Source organism: Hemitrygon akajei, chromosome 5, assembly GCF_048418815.1.
Source record: "Hemitrygon akajei chromosome 5, sHemAka1.3, whole genome shotgun sequence".
Lineage (NCBI taxonomy): Eukaryota > Metazoa > Chordata > Chondrichthyes > Myliobatiformes > Dasyatidae > Hemitrygon > Hemitrygon akajei.
In genome coordinates, this window is record NC_133128.1 from 122,124,765 (window position 1) to 122,144,529 (window position 19,765).

Here is a 19,765-nt window from a genome sequence, read left to right on the forward strand (position 1 = left end):
TCAGCGGGCGGGAACAGCCTACCGGATGTGACGTAGCAACGGGCCCGCGATGCTGCGGCTCTGCTGCAGCTGAGGGCGATGGACGGAGGCTGAGGTGCAGAAACAGTAAGTGAAGTGCGGAGTTGATAGTGTGAGAGTGGAAGGTGTCGGATCGGGTTGGAGTGGAGGGTGTCGGGTGGGGTGGGTAGGCGAATGGGAGGGCGTGCGTTGGAGTGGAGGGTGGTGGGTGGGTAGAAGAGGAGGTGTCGGGTGGGGTGGGTAGGAGAATGGGAGGGCGTGTGTTGGGTGGGTAGAAGAGGAGGTGTCGGGTGGGGTGGGTAGGAGGATGGAAGGGCGTGCGTTGGAGTGGAGGGTGGTGGGTGGGGTGGGTATGCGTTGGGTGGGTAGAAGAGGAGGTGTTGGGTGGGTAGGAGGATGGAAGGGCGTGCGTTGGAGTGGAGGTTATTGGGTGGTTGGGTAGACGAGGAGGGGTTGGGTTGAAGTTGAGGGTGGTTGGGTAGAAGAAGATGGGGGTGGGTTGAAGTTGAGGGTGTATGGTGAGGTGAGTGGGTAGAAGCGGAGGGTGGGCGGGTGGGCGTGTATTGGAGTGGAGTGGAGCTGATGGGGTGGTGTTGGAGTAGAAGGTGTGGGATAGGGTGGTATGGGTGTGGAGGGGGTAGAGGGTGGGGAGCAGAGGGGGTGGTGTTGGAATGCTGTGTGTGGGAGTGGGGATCATGTGGGGGGTGTTGGGAAAGATGCCGTTGGAGTAGTGGGAGTGGAAGGTGGGGTCAGGTGGTGTTGGAGTGGTGGTGTTCTGTCAGGTGGGATGGCGTGGAAGTTGGTGTAGGGTATTGGAATGGAGAGTGGGGTGCGAGTGGAAGGTGTGCAAGAGTGAGGGAAAGGAGGATAAAAGGAATAGAATCATGAGCAGGCAATCTCATTGAACAAAACAGAACATTTGCTTCAGTCCATTGTGGTCAGGGTGACTTGAAAACACCTATCTATATAAACCTTATTGCATTAAATAACAACCTGTCATTCACCACAGCCCCACTTTCTAGCACTAAAGTGATTAGATCATAAACATGGCAGAATTAGACCATTTGGCCCATCTAGTCTGCCCCATCATTCGATCTTGGCTAACTTATTATCCATCTCAACCCCATTCTTCTGCTTTCTTCGCATAACCTTTAATGCCCTGACTAATCGTGAACCTATCATCACTCACTTTATTATGCACAATGATTTGGCCTCCACTGCTGCCTGTGGTACTGAAATCCACAGATTCACCACCCTCTGGATAAAAAAAATTCCTTCTCTGTTCTAAAGGGATGTCCTTCTTTTGTACCCTGAAACCTCATTCTTAATAATGGATTCCAATATCTTCCCAGCTGTTAAAGTCAGGCTAACTAGCTTATAATTTCCTGTCTTTTCCTTCCCTCCCTTCTTAAAGAGAGGAGTGACATTTGAAAAGTTTCAGTCCTCCAGATCTGCTTCAAAGTCTAGTGATTCATGAAAGGTCAATACTAATGCCTCCACAATCTCTTCAGGTACCTCTTTTACAACTCTGGGATGTAAATCATTTGGTCCATGTGACTTACCGACCTTCAGACCTTTCAGCTTCCCAAGCATTTTCTGCTGAGTGGTAGCAGCTACACTCACTTCTGTTCTTTGACACTCTGAATTTTGGTGTACTGCTGGTGTTTTCCATAGTGAAGTTTGACACGATACTTAATAAGTTCATCTGCCATTTCTTTGTCCCCCAATATGACCTCTCCATTGTCATTTTCCAGCTGTCTGATATCCACTTTAACCTCTCTTTTACTCTTCATATATCTGAGAAAACTTTTGGTATCCTCTTATTTTTGTCTGGCGAACCTTCATGTTTCATCTATTCTCTCATTTCTTTTTCAGTTGTTTTTTGTTGGTTTTTAAAAGCTTCCCAATCCTCTAGCTTCCTTCTAATTTTTGCTATATTATTGTGAGGAATTGCTTCCAGAAACTTCAGCCGTTGCTGTTCTACCATTATTCCTGCTAATGTTAGCTTTTGAATATATTTTTAAAAAAAGCTTCTCCTTAAGTTTCTATAAATCTTTATTTTCTGTGTCCTCCAGTACTTCATTCTCCATCCCTAGGGGCAAAACCAAGCGTATTCATGTGTCTTTATTTAGGTTTCCAGTATGTGCAGTTTTAATTTTTGTTTACTGTAGCATTCTGACTGATTGCATCTTCCAGTAATTCACATGCTCATGAATATGTGCCACATCCCTTTCAAATAACAATCACGAGGAAATGTTGGCTGTGTGGCAGGAAGACATCTTCTATTCACAGCTTCACCACCTCAGTGAAGATTGTCTTGCACTCAGTACGAGTTTATACACCTCTATAAGATCATCTTCTAAATCTCCTATGATCTACGTCTGAAACACTTCTCAGGGCTCTGCCATTCACTATGAAAGTCCAGTCTAGATTTGACTTTCCAAAATGCAACACCTCACTTAACTGATTTAAACTCCATGTGCTATTCCTTGGCCCACTAACTCAGCTGATTGAGATCCTCCTGCCCACTCTACCCCCTAATTTAGTGTCATCTGCAAGCTTACTAACCATGAAAAAAGATCTAGTGCTTTACTGTTCATGCTTTGTACATTCATCCAAAACATTGACATTGATGACAAACAACAATGGGCCCAGCACACCACTAGCCATGGTCCTCCAGTTGGAGAAGCAAGCTTCTACCATCATATTCTACTTTCTACCATAAAGTCATTTGTGAATCTAATTTGCCAGCTCTCCCTGGACCCATGCAATCATGTGAAACTTTATCAAAGGTTTTGCTAAAGTCAAAATAAATTTCCCTGCCCTCATCAACTTTCTGGGTCACATCATCAAAAAGTTTGCAGGATGTGATCTCTCATGCATAAAGCCATGCCAACTACCCCAATCAACCTTTCCAGTTGTACACTTATCTAATTCCAGAAGTTAGACTTAGTTCCCAGATTTTCCTTTTCTGTCCTTCTTGAAAGCACACCCTTCAGGTTACCGGCACACCCATGTCTGACACGGATCATAGACCAGTACTGCAGAGGGATAAGCCCTTTGGCCCATAATGTTGTGCTGAACCAATTAAATTGGTAAACACATGGCCAACTGAACTAACTAAACACTGCTGCCTGTAGGGAGTTTGTATGTTCTACCTGTGACTGTGTGAGTTTTCTCCTGGTACTCAGTTTCCTCCCACAGTCCAGAGACATACTGGCAGGTAGGTTAACTGTTAGTTGTAAATTGTCCCGTGATTAGGCTGGAGTTAAATGGGGGGATTGCTGGGTGGTGTTGGTCGAAGAGCTGGAAGGGCCTGTTGAATGCTGTAACCCGATAAATAATCTCTTCTGCCTACATAATGTCCGTATCCTTCCATTTTCCTCTTATTCATGTGCCGATCTAAATGTTACTCAAATGTCCCTAATGTCACAGGTAGATAGGGTAGTAAAGAGAGCTTTTGGTACATTGGCCTTTATAAATCAAAGTATTAAGTATAACAGTTGAAATGTTATGGTGAGGTTGTATAAGGCATTGGTGAAGCTGAATTTGGAGTATTGTGTGCAGTTTTGGTCACTGAATTACAGGAAGGATATTAATAAGGTTGAAAGAGTGCAGAAAAGGTTTACAAGGATGTTGCCAGGACTTGAGAAACTGAGTTACAGAGAAAGGTTGAATAGGTTAGGAATTTATTCCCTGGAGCGTAGAAGAATGAGGGGAGACTTGATAGAGGTATATAAAATTATGATGGATATAAAAAGAGTGAATGCAAGCAGGCTTTTTCCACTGAGGCTAGGGGAGAAAAAAAACAGGATATGGGTGAAGGGGGAAAAGTTTAAAGGCAACATTGGGGGGGGGGCTTCTTCACACAGAGAGTGGTGGGAGTGTGGAATGAACTGCCAGATGAAGTGGTAAATGTGGGCTCACTTTTAACATTTAAGAAAAACTTGGACAGGTACATGGATGAGAGGTGTATGGAGGGATATGGGCCAGGTGCAGGTCAGTGGGACTAAGCAGAAAAATGGTTTTGCATAGCCGGGAAGGGCCAAAAGGCCTGTTTCTGTGCTATAATGTTCTATGTTCTAATGTATATACCTCTACCTCCACCCTAGGCACCCACACATCTCCTTTGAAATTAACTCCACTCACTTTAAGTACATGTCCTCTGGTATTAGACATTTCAGCCCTGGGAAAAAGATACTGTCTATGTAATCTATCGATGCCTCTCATAATCTGATAAATCTCTATCAGATCTCCACTCAGCCAACACCTCTCCAGTGAAAACAAAATAAGTTTGTCCAATCTCTTGTTATAGCACTTATCCTCTTATCCAGGCAGCATCCTAGTAGCCTCTTGTGCACCTTCTCCAAAGCCTCGACATCCTTCCTATAATGGGCAACCAGAACTGCGTGCAATACTCCAGATGCAGCCTAACTTGAGTCTATAAAGCTGCAATATAACTTCCTGACTTTTGAACTCAATGCTTCGACTAATAAAGGTAGGCATGCCATAAGCCTTCTTAACCACCCTATCAGATTGTGTAGCCACTTACAGGGAGATATGAACTTGAACCCTAATGTCCCCCTGCTCATCAAAACTTAAGGATCTTGCCCTTAACAGTGTATTGTCTCTATACATTTGACCTACCAATGTGCAACACTTTATTTTTGGCCAGGTTAAACTCCATCTGCCATTTCTAAGCACATATTGCAGCTGATTAATATCCCACTATATTGTTTGCCAATCATCTAAGCTATCCATGTCATCAATCTCCATATCATCTGTAAACTTACTAACTCACCCATCCAGACTTTCATGCAGGTCATGTATATACATCACATACAACAGAGGTCCCAGAACACATCCCTGCAGACCACCGCTAATCACAGACCTCCGGCTAGAATAAGACCCTTCAACCCCTACCCTCTGTCTTCTATGGGCAAGCCAGTTCTGAATCAAAACTGTCAATACACGAAAGATCCTATGCATTTTAATCTTCTGGATGAGTCTTCCATGAGGGACCTTGTCAAACGTCTTACTAGAATCCATGTAGACAACATCAATCAGCCTTGTAACCTCATCAAAAACTGAATCGTTAGTAAGATACAACTTGCCCCGCACAAAGCTATGCTGACTCTCCGTAATTAGGCCATGGTTTTCCAAATTCTCTTTAATCCTATCCCTAAGAACTCTCCAGTAACTTCCCTACCAATGATGTGAGATTCACCCAATCTGTAGTTTCCAAGATTATCTCTAGTTCCCCTCTTGAATAATAGAACAGCATTAGCTATTTGTAGGTGCTCTGGGACCTCTCCTGAGGCTACAGAGGACATGAAGATATTGGTCAAGGCCCCAGAAATCCCTTGTGTTGCCTGTCTCAATAACCTGGGATGTATCCCATCAGGCACTGGGGAGTAATGCTTCTTAATGCTTTTTAAGAGCCCCATGACTACCTTCTCCTTTAACTCAAAATGCCCTAGTATATTAATATGCTCAGCACTGATCTCCCAATCCTCCACATCTTCTCCTTGGTCAATACTGACACACATCCTCCACATCCAAGCAAATGTTCCCCATTTTATCCTCGAGTGGTCCTACCCTCTCCTTAGTGATCCTCTTGCTGTATTTATAGAATGCCTCTTTAATCATACTTGTCAATAACTTTTCATGGCACCTTCTGACTTTCCCAGTTAACTCTCCTGAACTCCTGCCTAATGTTCTTGTAATTTGCCCTACTCCGATTTGTTACTCTCTTGCAAGGTCCATACTTATCCCTACCTATAGTTATCTTAAAACTTAAGCAGTTGTGATCATTCTTCCTTAACTGCTTACCCACTGAGAAGTCGGTCACCTGGCCAGGCTCATTACCCAACACCAAGTCTAGTACAGCACCTCTTCTTGTTCGACGATCTACATATTGATTTAAGAAACACTTCTGGGTGCATCTAACAAATTCTGCCATATAAATCTCTTGCACTCAGGAGGTCCCAGTTTACATTAGAGAAGTTGAAGTCCCCTGTGAGAAACACATTTCATCCCACCCCCCACAAAGCGCTATCCAAAGGGGGCTATACTTGGTGGGAGGAATGGTAACAGGGCAACACTGCTTACTCCCCTTACTCACCTGTCTACTATTTGAAGTCAGCATTCTGGGTGTGCCCACCTGTGTAAAAGTCTTTTCTATGAAGTTTTCAGCCTCCTGATGGGTCCCAAGTACAACCAGCTCCAGTTCCTTGACCTGGTCAGTGAGGAGCTGCAGTCGGATGCATTTCCCACAGATGTTAGTCGTCGGGGATACTGTTAGGTACTCTGAATTCCCACATTTTACAGGAAGGGCATTCCACTGCCTTTACTACCATCCTGCCTACACTGAATTAGGGACTAAGGACTTAGAGACAACAAGATGCTGGGAGAGTCCAGTACCAGAGGGCATGGTTTGAGAATAAGGGGTAGGTCATTTAGGACAGAGTTAAGGGAAAAACTTCTCCCAGAGAGTTGTGGGGGTCTGGAATGCACTGCCTCGGAAGGCAGTGGAGGCCAATTCTCTGGATGCTTTCAAGAAGGAGCTAGATAGGTATCTTATGGATAGGGGAATCAAGGGATATGGTGACAAGGCAGGAACTGGGTATTGATAGTAGATGATCAGCCATGATCTCAGAATGGTGGTGCAGGCTCAAAGGGCCGAATGGTCTACTTCTGCACCTATTGTCTAAAATAAAGCTTATCTGTTCCCACCTGTGCCTTCTCTCTGAAACCTTTGAGTTTCATACTCACCCAGTTCAGTCACGCAGCCTCTTCTTACCTAGTTTGTTATTCCTTTGGCTGTAACTTCTCAAGCTTGAACTCTACAATCAACTAAATGATTGCAAATGATTCAACACCCTTAGCCTCTGCCTGTTCTTTCCAAAGCCCGTTGAGCCAAAACCACACACTCTAACCCTGGCCTGCTCCCACAATGGCCATTCTGCTTACACCTTACTGCTTCTTATTAGCCCTTGCTAAGTTACTAATAACCCAAGCAATCTCTTGCCCTGCAGATAAGTTCTAACAGGCCTGGTTCGTTTTTAAAATTGGTGTGTAAAGTCTACAACTGTCCCTAGCTGTCTCTGCGATCTCCTGTTCTATGATGAGTCAAGTCCCAATGATGATGCAACTATCTCAGCCAGGGCTCCTGCAGTTTCTTCTCTAGCTTTCCACAGTGCTCTTCCATTGACAAGGTCAGGCCTTGAAGATTTGTTTATATTTATCACCTTTACTTCAATATGGACTATCCCGAAGAGTTTTCCATTTTCTTTTCCGAGATTTCTTTGCCCACAGACAGCCTAATCCAATCTGTGCGAGAATCTATACTGTTAAAATTCACCTTTCCCCAATTTGACCTTGATCCTAGGAATTGTTCCTGAACGCACAAACTAATTCCGCCCTCATCTGAACCCTTAACAGTATGTAGTCCCAGTCTATGATAAGAAAGTTAATCCTCACCCTAACCCTATTATTCTTACAACTTTCTGCAATCTCTCTGCCTATTTGTTATTCTAATTCCTGTTGTCTATTTGGGGTCCTGTAGTACTACCTCATCGAGGTGATCGTACTCTTCCTCTTTCTCAGCTCCACCTATAAATCCTCACTGGATGATTCTTAAGTAATTTCATCTCTGACTACTGCTTTGACATTCCCATTAATTAAAATTACAGCTAACTAACCCAGGTCAAATCTATCTAAGCTCATAGCAGTACGGGTTTCCCCTGCTATTTGAAGGTAGATCGTTCCTATGAAACCATTTGTAAGCCGAAATATCGTAAAGCGAAGAAGCAATTGCCATTAGTTTATATGGGAAAAATTTTTGAGCGTTCCCAAGAATGATATAATAAATATACAGCCTATATAAAGTAGAAATATTGTATGTACAGTGTAGTCTCACTTATCAGAATCGGGAAGAACGAGCCAAAATAGATTTGGAGAAAAATAATCGGCACATACACGCATACGCACGTACACACACAAGGCTTCATGGTCATGGTAGTCTTTCTCGGGGTAAACACACATATAAAGCGGGTGTCTTTTTTCTGTAAAAATGAAAATCCTCTTTGGTTAGCGAAAACAGGTACTAGTGTAGGTCTTTCGTAACAGCGAGCTGTCATAATGCAAACGTTTGAAAAACGGGGGCCACCTGTATGATGGTCCCAGTCTACAATGGGAAAGTTAAAATCCTTACTATGACAACACTTTTAGTTTTGCAACTCTCCACAATCTCCCCACATATTTGTTCCTCTAATTCCCATTGAATATTTGCAGGCCTAAAGTACAATCACAGAAGTAATATAATTTATGTATCCTCTTCTTACTGTTCTGCTCCACCCACAATGCCTCACTTCAGTAATGTCACTTCTGTGACATTTCTCTTAATTAAAATGCAGCTCCACCTCTTCTCTTTCATGCACCTCTATCCCATCCAAGTGCACCTAAACCCTGAAACATTGAGCTGCCAGTAGTGTCCCTCCCTTAGCCATGTTTCTGCAATGTCTAATAATATCCCAGTGCCATATAGCTATCCAAGCTCTACATTCGTCCACCATACCCATCTCATCAATTGCATTGAAATAAATGAAATTTACTCCAGCAGGCTTTCCTTGATCCCTGCAATTCCCTGCCTGTTAGATTTGCTGGCACTAACTTCTGCATCACTTTCCAGCCTTTCATTTGCCTCCCTGCTACTTGAGATCCCACCTCCTGCCACACTATTGGAACTCTCAAATCTGCCTGCCAGGGTATTAGTTCACCCACTGCCTTATTATGTTGTGCTGACTATTTAATCTACTCCAAGATCAATGTACACTTCCCTTCTGCATAGCGCTCCATTTTACTTTTGTACATGCGCCTAAGAATCTTTTAAGTGTCCTTAATGCATCTGCCTCTACTAGCACCCATGGCAGCATATTCCACACATCCACCACTCTATGTAAAAAAAAAAACAAAAAAAAACACACCTCTGACATCCCCTGTACTTCCTCCAGTCATCTAAAAATTATGTCCCTTGTATTTGTAATTTCTGCTCTTGGAAAAAGTCTCTGGCTGTCTACTTGACCTGTGCAGTTATCATCTTGTACACTGCTATCAAATCACCTCTCAGTCTCCTTCGCCCCAAGGAGAAAAGCCCTAGCTCGCTTAACCTTTCCTCGTAAGATAAGTTTTCCAATCCAGGTAGTACCCTGATTAATCTCGGCACCCTTGTTAAAGTTTCCAAATTCTATAATGAAGCAATCAGAACTGAACACAATACTACACACTGTGGTTAAGTATAATCTAACATTCCACCCCCTCCAACCCTTTTACTATCTAACACCAATCTAACACTACTTTCCCCCAGCAGACTCCTTCTGCCCATCACCCCACCCCAATCTGATTTCACCTATCACCTCTCTCACTTCTCCTCTCTTCTATACTGGCTGTCTCCCTCTGCATTCGCATCCTGATGAAGGATCTTGAGCTGAAACATTGACAATGCCTTTGCCTCCACAGATGCTGCTTGATGTGCTGAATTCTTCCAGCAATTTGTTCTTTACTCCAGATTACAACATCTGCAGTCTCCATATCCTTCTCCCTGGTGAATGCAAATGAGAAGGGTTCATTTAGGAAATGGCATCTGATTGCAAGTATTTTCTATAACTCAACAAGTGAAAGGGTTTGGAACTCTGCCTGGTAGGATGGTGACGACCGAAGACTTCACCAAATTTAAATAGTATTGAGGTAAGCATTTGACAATTATAACTGAGACAGTGGACCACATACAGGGGAATGGGATTCACTTCTTCAATTTTTGACCAAATAGCTTTATTCAGTGCTTTTAAATTTCACTGGTTCTATGATTTTGTGACTAAGCTTGTGTTATTCTGAGTTTAGAAGAATAAAGTAATATCAGTGAAGCCCAAAATTCTTCATGGGTTCAGAGCGTAGATGATGGGAGAATGTTTATTGGATCAAAACTAGAAGATGTAGCTGTTCCCAAAATCTGGAAACTGGATTTTTGCATTTTGCCATTTCCTTCTATTCCTTTCTTATCTATATGCTTTTCAAACATTGCTATTGTGCCTGCCTCTATCACCACCTTGGGCAGCTTGATCTATATACCCACCACCCTCTGTATAGAAAAAATTCCCTTTAAATGTCCTTTAAGTACCTCCCCTCTCACCTTAAACCTTTGTCCTTTAGTTGAAGTCTCCCCTGTCCTTGGGGGAGAAAAAGACTGGCTATCTACTGATTGTGCCACTTATAAATTTATAAACCTCAATGAGGCGACCCCTCGGCCTACTGCATTCCAGTGAGAACAATCGCAGTTTTTCTAGAAAATACGAAATCTTAAAGGAAATGTACGAGACCATTAGCACCTTGGAGACTGTACACCCAGAGGCTCCCTTCATTGTTGCCAGGGACTTTAACAGAGCGTTGCTGTCTAAAGACTCTGAAGTTTTGACAACACATCCAGGTGAGCACACGGGGAGATAGTACACTCGACCACTGCTCCTCTCCCTTCTGCAATGCTTACAAAGTGCTCCTCCGTCCGGCGTTTGGGAAGTTGGATCACTCCTCCATCTTGCTTCTGCCGACGTACAGGCAGAAGCTGAAACGAGGCGGCCATAGTTAAAAGTGTCCATTGTCGGTCCGATCAATCGGTCTCCATGCTACAGGACTGCTTTGATGACGTCTTTCGTGATGAGGATGGCTCCAAGTTCATGGATGAGGCCACGAGCTTTATCCAGAAGTGCATTGAGGATGTTGTCCCCCCAAAAATTGGTCAGGGTCTATCCAAACCAGAAACCCTGGATCAACAGTTCTGTGCGTGCTGCACTAACTGCACAATACAGAGTTTATATTGCCGGTAACCAACAGGAACTCAAGAAATGCAGCTATAATCTAGGCAAAGTCATCAAGGCAGCGAAACGACAATACAGTGACAAGATCCAGATACAACTCTCCACAAACAGCACACGCAGCTTATGGCAAGGTCTACACACCATCGCAGACTTCAAAGCTAAGCGCAGTGGTGCTGCCAACATTGCTGCTTCTCTCCCAGATCAGCTAAATCTTTTTTACGCTTTGATGTTGCCAATACTGAGCTCCCAAGGAGAGCCGAAGTGACCTGCACCTTGGTCATCTCTGAGGCTGAAGTACGCATGTGTTTCCAACAAGTGAACAGTGGCAAGGCTGCAGCCCTGGATGGCATCCCAGGGCGGGTATTCAGGATGTGAGGGGCACAACATGCTGGTGTGTTTACAGACATTTTTAATATCTCTCTCTCCCAGTGTAGAGTGCCCTTCTGCTTCAAAACATCCACCATTGTCCCTGCACCTAAAAAGACCAGGTAAATGTCTGAATGACTGGTGTCCTGTCGCACTCACCTTAATAATAAGCAAATACTTTGAGAGACTGGTCAAGGACTACATTTGCAGCTTGCTACCACCCACACTGGACCCCTACAATTCACCTACCAACACAACTGATTGACAGATGACGCAATACCCACAACTTTACACACCATCCTTACACATCTGGAGAAGAAGGATGCTTATGTGACAATGTTGTTCTTGGAGTACAGTTCAGCATTCAACACCATAATTCACTTCAGGCTCAACAAGAAGCTCAGAGACTTTGGCCTTCACCCTGCCTTGTGTAGCTGGATCCTGGACTTACGGTTAGATCGCCGGCAGGTGGTTAAGAGTGGGCACCCTCACCTCTGTCCCTCTGACTCTTAACACAGGAAGTTCTCAGGGCTCTGTCCCAAGCCCCCTCCTTTGCTCTCTGTATACCCATGACTCCCTCAATGTCACAAAAACAAAGGAGATGGTTGAAGACTACAGGAGGAATGAAGACAGGGTAACCTCTATTGACATCAGTAGATCTGGCGTTGAGAGGGTGAACAACTAAGTTCCTCAGTATACACATCACCGAGGATCTAACGTGGTCTGTACATTACCAGCTATAAGCACAGCAGCACCTCTTTCACCTCAGATGGTTGAAGAAGTTTGGCATGAGTCCCCAGATCCTAAGGACTTTATACAGGGGCACAATTGAGAGCATCTTGACTGGCTGCATCATTGCCTCGTATGGGAATTGTATTTCCCTCAATCTCAGGACTCTGCAGAGAGTGGTGCGGACAGCCCAGCGCATCTGTAGATGTGAACTTCACACTCTTCAGGAAATTTACAAAGACAGATGTGTAAGAAGGTCACCCCAACCACAAACTGTTCCAGCTGCTACCATCTGGAAAATGGTACCACAGCATTAAAACCAGAACCAACAGGCTTCAGGACAGCTTCTTCCACCAGGCCATCAGACTGATTAATTCACGATAATACAATTGTATTTATATGCTATATTGACTGTCCTTTTGTACATACTATTTATTACAAATTATTATAAAATGCACATTTAAATGGAGACGTAGCGTAAAGATTTTTAACTCTCGTGTATGTGAAGGATGTAAGAAATAAAGTCAATTTAATTCAATTCAATACTATGAGTTTCATCTATTCCCCAGAGACCCACCATACACTGTAAAAGTTCTATCCTGCTTTGATTTCCCAAAATGCAACAGTTCACACTTAACTGATTTCAAAATTCAAAGCAAACACGAGGAAATCTGCAGATGCTGGAAATTCAAGCAACACACAAAATGATGGTGGAATGCAGCAGGCCAGGCAGCATCTATAGGGAGAAGCGCTGTCGACATTTTGGGCCGAGACCCTTTGTCAGGACTAACAGAGCCCCCACATAAGACTATGCTGACTATCCCAAATTACACGTTGCCTATCCAAATATTGATAGATCCTGCTCCTCAGAATCTCCTGTATTAATTTGCCCACCACTGATGTCAGACTCACTGGCCTTTAATTCCCTGGTCTGTTTTTGCTACTTTCCAGTTTTCCAGAGCTTCACTTGTAGCTAAAAGTGAAGTAAATACCTTTGTAAGAATCTTTACATTTGCTTACTTAGCTTCCCACAAAGTCTGAACATACACGTGGTCAGTTCCTGGGATTTATCAGTTTAATTAAGCTTTAAGGCCACTAATATTTCCTCCCATGTAATTTGTATGTGGTCCAAGGCATTACATTCTCATTTCTTGAGCCTTTTTCAATTGTGTCAAAGTAAAAAAAAAAACTGCATGAAAAACATTAATTAAACATCTTGCCCATCCATGTATTAGATAGTCTTGCTGATCTTAAAGGGAATCTATTATCTTCCTAACTCCCTTTTTCTCTTAATATGCCTATAGAGTTTCTTGGTATTTTCCTTAACCCTGCTTTCCATATCCTTTTTGCACTTCTGATTTCTAAACTGCTCTCCTGATTTTCCATTGTTCCAAACTATCTGCGTACACCACCTCTAACTCTTCATTCTCCTTGTCCTTCTTGGGGAATATTGATGCAAAGCATTTGTTCAGGATGCCACACTTTTCCCCTTTCTCCACACAAAGACATGATCATACAGTAGGTTCCCTCAGTTGACCTATTCTTCATGAGCATCTTGCTTCAAGCATAATTCATAAAAGGTTTTGGAATTTTTAATTTTGCTGGCCAAGGCCATTTCATGCCCCCTTTTTGACTCCTAACTGCTTTCTTCTATAAACTTCAGAGGACTCGTTTGATAACTATTTCCCATTCCTGATAAACACTTACTTTCTCCTGATCAAACCCTCAATTTCCCTTGTTAACCAAGGTTCATCAATCATCATCTTTGCTTGTCATCCTTACAGAGACATGCTGACACTGAACCCTTTGGCTTTTAAGTACCTTCCACTTACAGCATGTTGTTTTCTCCCCTCTAGCAACTGGGCCTAATCTACTTTACCTAGGTGTTACAACCCTCCCCTAGTTTAAGACTTTAACTCTAGGTCCCTTATCCTTTTCTATGACTACTGAATTATGGTTGCATTCCTTCACAGACATTTGCAGCACTTGCCCATCCTGATTCCCTAAAATAAGATTCATTATTAGTTCTGTATCTTTCCCGGTCAAGTGAGGAGGGAGCAAAGCCCCCTCTTCTTTTTCTGCCTCATTCCTAGGCTATATAGGCTAGATGGCATCTGTTGATAAATGATGCTGATAGTTGAGCGAGGGCGGCTGAGAAATGATGCTATGGCTGAGTGAGGATAAATGAATGAAGAATGAGCCTCTGCTGAGGAATAACGCTGATAGCTGAATGAGGATAGCAATTGATTCTTAACAATTTTTTTGAAATTCATCTTAGAATTTAAGGCTTGTACATAATTGGACCTTCATTGCAGTTAACTATGCCAAGAGAAAGGAAGAATTTCAAGCTTTTTTTCATGTGTTGTTATTTTTATTCCAGAATTTAATTATTGTTTTGTGTGTTTGGTGTTTCAGTAACAGGCAAATGCAGAGGAGATTCTGGCTGAGCTGACAGAAGCAAACACAACTCGGCATAACGTGACCATTGTTTAACAAATATTCACCAAATGCCCCAAAACAACGTTGGCATGGAGCAGGCTGCTCAGGTTCCCACACAAGGCTCCCCACACAAAACTGGCATTTTTGAGAAAGATGGTGAATTTACCATGGAGCGGAAAAAGAAGAGAAAAAAGGAGCCAAGGCCAGAGTCAATTATAATCTACCGCACTGGAAGTGAGAAGGTTGAAGAAGATCAGCAAGATCCAGATTCTACAGTCAAGAGCACCGAGGAAAGGACGAACTTTCTGTGTCCTCCAGATGTAGAAGGTACAAGAGATAAAATGATAACCACAAGATGGCGCTTGGCTGCAAACTTTAAACTGATTACTATTTCGTTACTTTCTGTTCTTGTTATTTTCTTCTGGCATTTGATGAGATGATCACAACAAAATTCACTCTACCCAATGGCTGTGTATCATGTTTCTCTGAGTATTACAGCTAAATTCAAATCTCTGCTTGCCTAGCTAAAAACAAGTTGTTGAGATAGGTCTCAATTTAGTAGATTTAGTATTCCATGTCAAAGTTATGGAGTTAAACTTAAATATGCTGTAGGCAAACTATTTGATAATGATGAAATGAATGTGGATTGTCCAAACAGATCCACTTTTTGAGGACCTGATTTATAGAGAAATGTTGAATAGTTTAGGACTTTATTCCCTAGAGCATAGGAGATTGAGAGGAGATTTGATAGAAGCATATAAAATGGAGGGGTGTAGACAGAATAAATGTAAGCTGGCATTTTCCACTGAGGTAGGGTGAGACTAGAACTACAGGTCAAGGATTAATGGTGAAAGGTGAATTATTTAAGGGGAATGAAGGAAGACTTTTTCACTCAGGGTAGTGAGTGTGGAGCAAGTTGCCAGCAGAAGTGGTGGATGCAAGTTTGTTTTCAACATTTAAGATAAATTTGGATAGGTATGTGGATGGGAGGTGCATGAAGGGCTATTTGGTCCTTGGTCCAGTCAATGGGACTAGGCAGAATAATAGTTTGGCATGTGCTAGATGGGCCAAAGGGCCTGTTTCTGTGCTGTAGTGCTGTCTGACTCTATGGTTGTATTTTGATCAGATCTAAAACTAAAGGGTTCATTCATCTGCCTGTAGAAGAGGTAAAGGATTCCTTCAAGATTAAACTGTGTTACTAGTGTTTCCAATATCTCCAAACTCTCTACTTTTGTACATGTTATACAGTTACTGGTAAAAGCAGCTGGCCTAAGAATTGGGAGCAGTTTAAACATCAGCAAAAGAGAAACAAGTGTTTGATCATTAGAAACAAAGTATAGAGTTTGAAAGTAAACTTGGAACATAAGCTTACAGTTAAGGTTTCAGCAATGATATAAAAGAACAATATTAGTGGAAAACAAATGTAGGTCCTGGAAGAATTTACAGGAACAGAGAAATAATAGACTATTCAAATACTTCAGTTCTGTTTTTAGGGAGGAGGGCACAGTATAATTAGAAAAGAAAGCAAAGATAAGTGCAGGAGAAACTAATACCAGTGAAAGCTAATAGTGGACAACTTCACATTTTCTCACAATAATCTTTACCCATTAAACCTATCTTTGAAGTATCCTTATAACTCTTTTATACTTACTTTATGATCAGTCTTTGCATCATGTCTGAGCTCTAGTGTGCTACAGCTCAGAAAAAAGCCCTTCAACCCATCGAGCCAACACAATCTCTAAACCAATGAAAAACTTACCTTACTGATAACATTGCGATTTATGCACAAGCACTCCCAAGCCTCTCTGCACAAAACATGCTGCAGTCTTGTGCTATTTAAATAATAATCTGATCTTCTATTTTTCCTTCTAAAGTGCATTACCTCGCATTTACCAACAGTGTACTCCCATCTATCAGACTTCATCCACTCACCTAACATATCCAAATCTCTCTGCATCCTCTACACAACTTGTGTTTCTATTCAATTTCGTGTCATTAGCTAACTTAGATATGCTGCACTCGGTTTTCTCTTCCAAGTTGTTAATGTGCAGTATGTCCAGCACTGACCCCTGTGGCACTCTGTTGACCATTGACAGCCAACCAGAGAAACACCCATTGATCCCAATTCTTTGCCTTCTATTGGTTAACCAATCCTCTACGCATGCAAATACATATCCCCAACTCCATCCATCCTCATGGGACACTCTATTGAACACCCTTTGGAAATCCAAACATCTACCTATTCCCCTCTATCCATTGTGTTCATTGTATCCTCAAAGAACTCCAGTAAGTTTGTCAAACAGGAACTGCCCTTCATGAATCCATGCCGTGTTTGCCTGATGGAGCCAGGTTAAGGAAGTTGCATCTTCAGCTGAGAGGTGAAATATTTAAAGGGGCAATTTTTTTTATACACGGGGTCATGTGCATATGGAACAAACTGGTAGAAGTGGTAGAGGCAGGTACTATTACAATGTTTAAAAGTCACATTTAAGCATTTTACAGGAATAGAAGGCTAAGGACCAAATGCAGATAATTGTGCTCAGGTAGGCACCTTGATTGGCAGAGACTAGTTGGTTGATGACCAGTTTCTGGGCCATATAACTTGATAACTTGAATGTAAATTTTCACCTTCTGGCATGCAGGCCATTGTCATCTGAGGTTCAGAACGAGAGATATGTAAATGTTTATTTTGTACAACTGATTTTATGTAACATTGTCCTGGATAGGTAGCTGGAACTTGCCTGCTGACAGCAGATATGTGACCCTAACTGGCACAATTACCCGGGGAAAGAAGAAAGGACAGATGGTGGATATCCATGTGACACTGACAGAGAAGGAGCTCCAGGAACTAGCCAAGTCCAAGGAGACCCCACAGCAGCAGGAAGACAGGAAGAAACAACCATGTCAGATTGGACTTTACTGTGGTCCTCATGTTGTCTTCTGGAGTCTGCTATGTACTCCAGTGGTCTTTCTGTTGTCTTTTGTCGTCTCTTTTTACTACGGAACCATCACCTGGTATAACATTTTCTTGGTTTACAATGAAGAACGTACCTTCTGGCATAAAATTACAGTTTGCCCCTTTCTAATTGTTTTTTATCCAGTCCTGATTGTGGTAATTTCATTGTCCATCAGTATATACACAGCTGTAACACAGATTTCCTGGTCATTTGCTGAGTGGTGGCTGTCAGTAAGGGACTTGGAGAAAGGTTTCTGTGGCTGGCTCTCTGGAAAACTTGGACTGGAGGATTGCTCCCCATATAGCATTGTGGAGCTACTGGAGTCGGACAATGTGTCAGGTAGCCTATCGGGGAAACCAGTACCAGCAGAACAAACCTCTGCTGTGTAACCAGGAAGAAGCTGCCCAAGATTATTTGAGGAAACAAAGTGAATGCTGTATAATCTCTTCATTTCTGACTTTCCTTGAAGTTATCTTTAGAATACATGCATGTAACTAATACTTGTTTTAAAATTTGATCTATTTATACATTTACAAGATTCATCTTGTTGAATCACAGTGAGCCCAGTACCTGTATGTAATTTCCCTCTAATAAGATCAGTGAAACAACCTTATCTCCCCCATTCACAACTGCACCTTTCTGAGAAGTAACTCCTTCACAGCGGCAGGAAGATACAAATGATGGTTCGAGTCAGATTGAAAATACTAGGCATTGAACACTATTTATTTATTTATTTTAACATTGATAGTCTGTATGATAAGCTGGGTGCTTACTTTTTTTTAGTATAGTTTAGGCTATCTTTTGTACTCACTCTTAAAGTAAAATTTAAATGAGCAATGTTTACTGTATAATTCATAAAATCTTCAGTCGATGTTGCATTAAAGATGCACATCTGTGTGTTTGGTACATGCTCTAAAGGAGACTGAACACCTGTTTTATTTTGTGTTGAGCTACATATATCAGCAAAATGAAAATGGATGTGTCTAGTAATAGATTTTGTATGATTTTTCCAAATGTAAAAGGTAAGCAATTGCCATATCATTCATATGCAACCTCAAAGCTGTCAACATTCACACTTTGGCTCTAAGCATTTTGGATCGTTTTTATATATTAAAAGCATTATATATGTATCAACTTTAATTCTATTCATGTCATTGCGTAATCATGGAACAAAGATAACAGCAAGTACATAGAACCCTCATCCATACACTGAAAACTTGATTTGTATATAATTTGATAATATATCAGAGAAATTAAAGTTTAGCATTGTTACCTTTCACCGTACAAGTTGTGTGATTTTGTAAAGATATGTTACTTATTGCTTGCTAACTTACAGAAACATGGAAACAGGTGGTGTCTCTCTAACTAAGGAGTTTGATAAATACACAGATTTAAGGTAATTTGTAAAATATTTAAAGGGACTCAAATTCATTCACACCCTGTGAGTGGTGAGTATTTGAAACTCACAGGCTGAAAGAGTCGTGATGGCAGAACCTCATCACGTGTCACACATTCCTTGAAGAACAGTTGGAGAAATGTGGGTTTTAAAAATGTGAAATTAAAAATTAAAAAAGTAATCTAACTACCCTTAACATTGGCCAGCATGAATCTGATATGCTGCTTAACCTAATCTACTGTTTTATTTTTATTCACTTTTGCGATTTGGGTGTAGCTGGCAAGGTCACCATTTGGTCCCCATCCTGAACTGCCATTGAGAAGGTGATGGGAAGTTGCTACATTGAACTGCTGCATTCCTCCTGGCACTTGCAGAGTGTTGAGCAGTTTTATATGGCGCTGTTGGGTCTGAAATGTTCCCACACAGGTCCGGCAAAAAGCTTTAAAAAGCAGCAAGTTTTTTGACAGAAGTCATTGACTGCAGTACTGCACAGACGCAACAGAAGCATTCCCTTGCATGTCTGGTGAAGAGCTTTAAAAACCCAGTCTCTAAAAGAGGTACAGCTTAGCGGAGCGGTTGTCATTGGAGTAGTCTGAGTCAGAGTAGTAAGGCTTTGGTGAGAACAGGTGAAGGGAAGGTTAGTAGGTGAGTTCATTCTTTATTGCCTATTTTTAATAAGTTAACTCTTGAGAGAATAAGGGGTATGTCTATAGGGCCAGTGTTCTGTCCTGCGTGTCAGATGTGGAATTTCCAGGAATGGCCCCATCTACACCAGGGGCATCAAGATACAGCTCCTTGTAGACTGTGTTAGGGAACTGGAGCTGCAGTTCAATGACCGTCACCTTGTTAGGGAAAGTGAAGTGATGATAGACAGGAGCTACATAGAGGTAGTCACCCCAAGGCTGCAGGAGTCAGACAGTAGCTAAGATGTGGGGTTGAGACTGCAAAGGGAGTTGGAAGAGGTATATAATAAGGGTAATGAAACATTT

At 42.1% G+C, this 19,765-nt stretch overlaps 1 protein-coding gene across 2 annotated transcripts; it reads left to right on the forward strand.

Annotated features, from left to right (window-relative positions):
* The first annotated feature begins 10 nt into the window (after positions 1-10).
* Positions 11-18,667, forward strand: tmem169b (transmembrane protein 169b). Of its 2 annotated transcripts, none has more exons than XM_073046347.1 (4): positions 11-105; positions 9,538-9,765; positions 14,400-14,750; positions 17,150-18,667. In XM_073046347.1, the coding sequence occupies exons 3-4, from the start codon at positions 14,492-14,494 to the stop codon at positions 17,767-17,769; spliced, it is 879 nt and encodes a 292-aa protein (XP_072902448.1). In that variant the 5' UTR covers positions 11-105; positions 9,538-9,765; positions 14,400-14,491; the 3' UTR covers positions 17,770-18,667. The 2 variants fall into 2 exon arrangements, with proteins under 2 accessions (XP_072902448.1, XP_072902449.1); XM_073046348.1 differs by having other exon boundaries at positions 38-105; positions 9,587-9,765.
* The last annotated feature ends 1,098 nt before the right edge of the window (positions 18,668-19,765 follow it).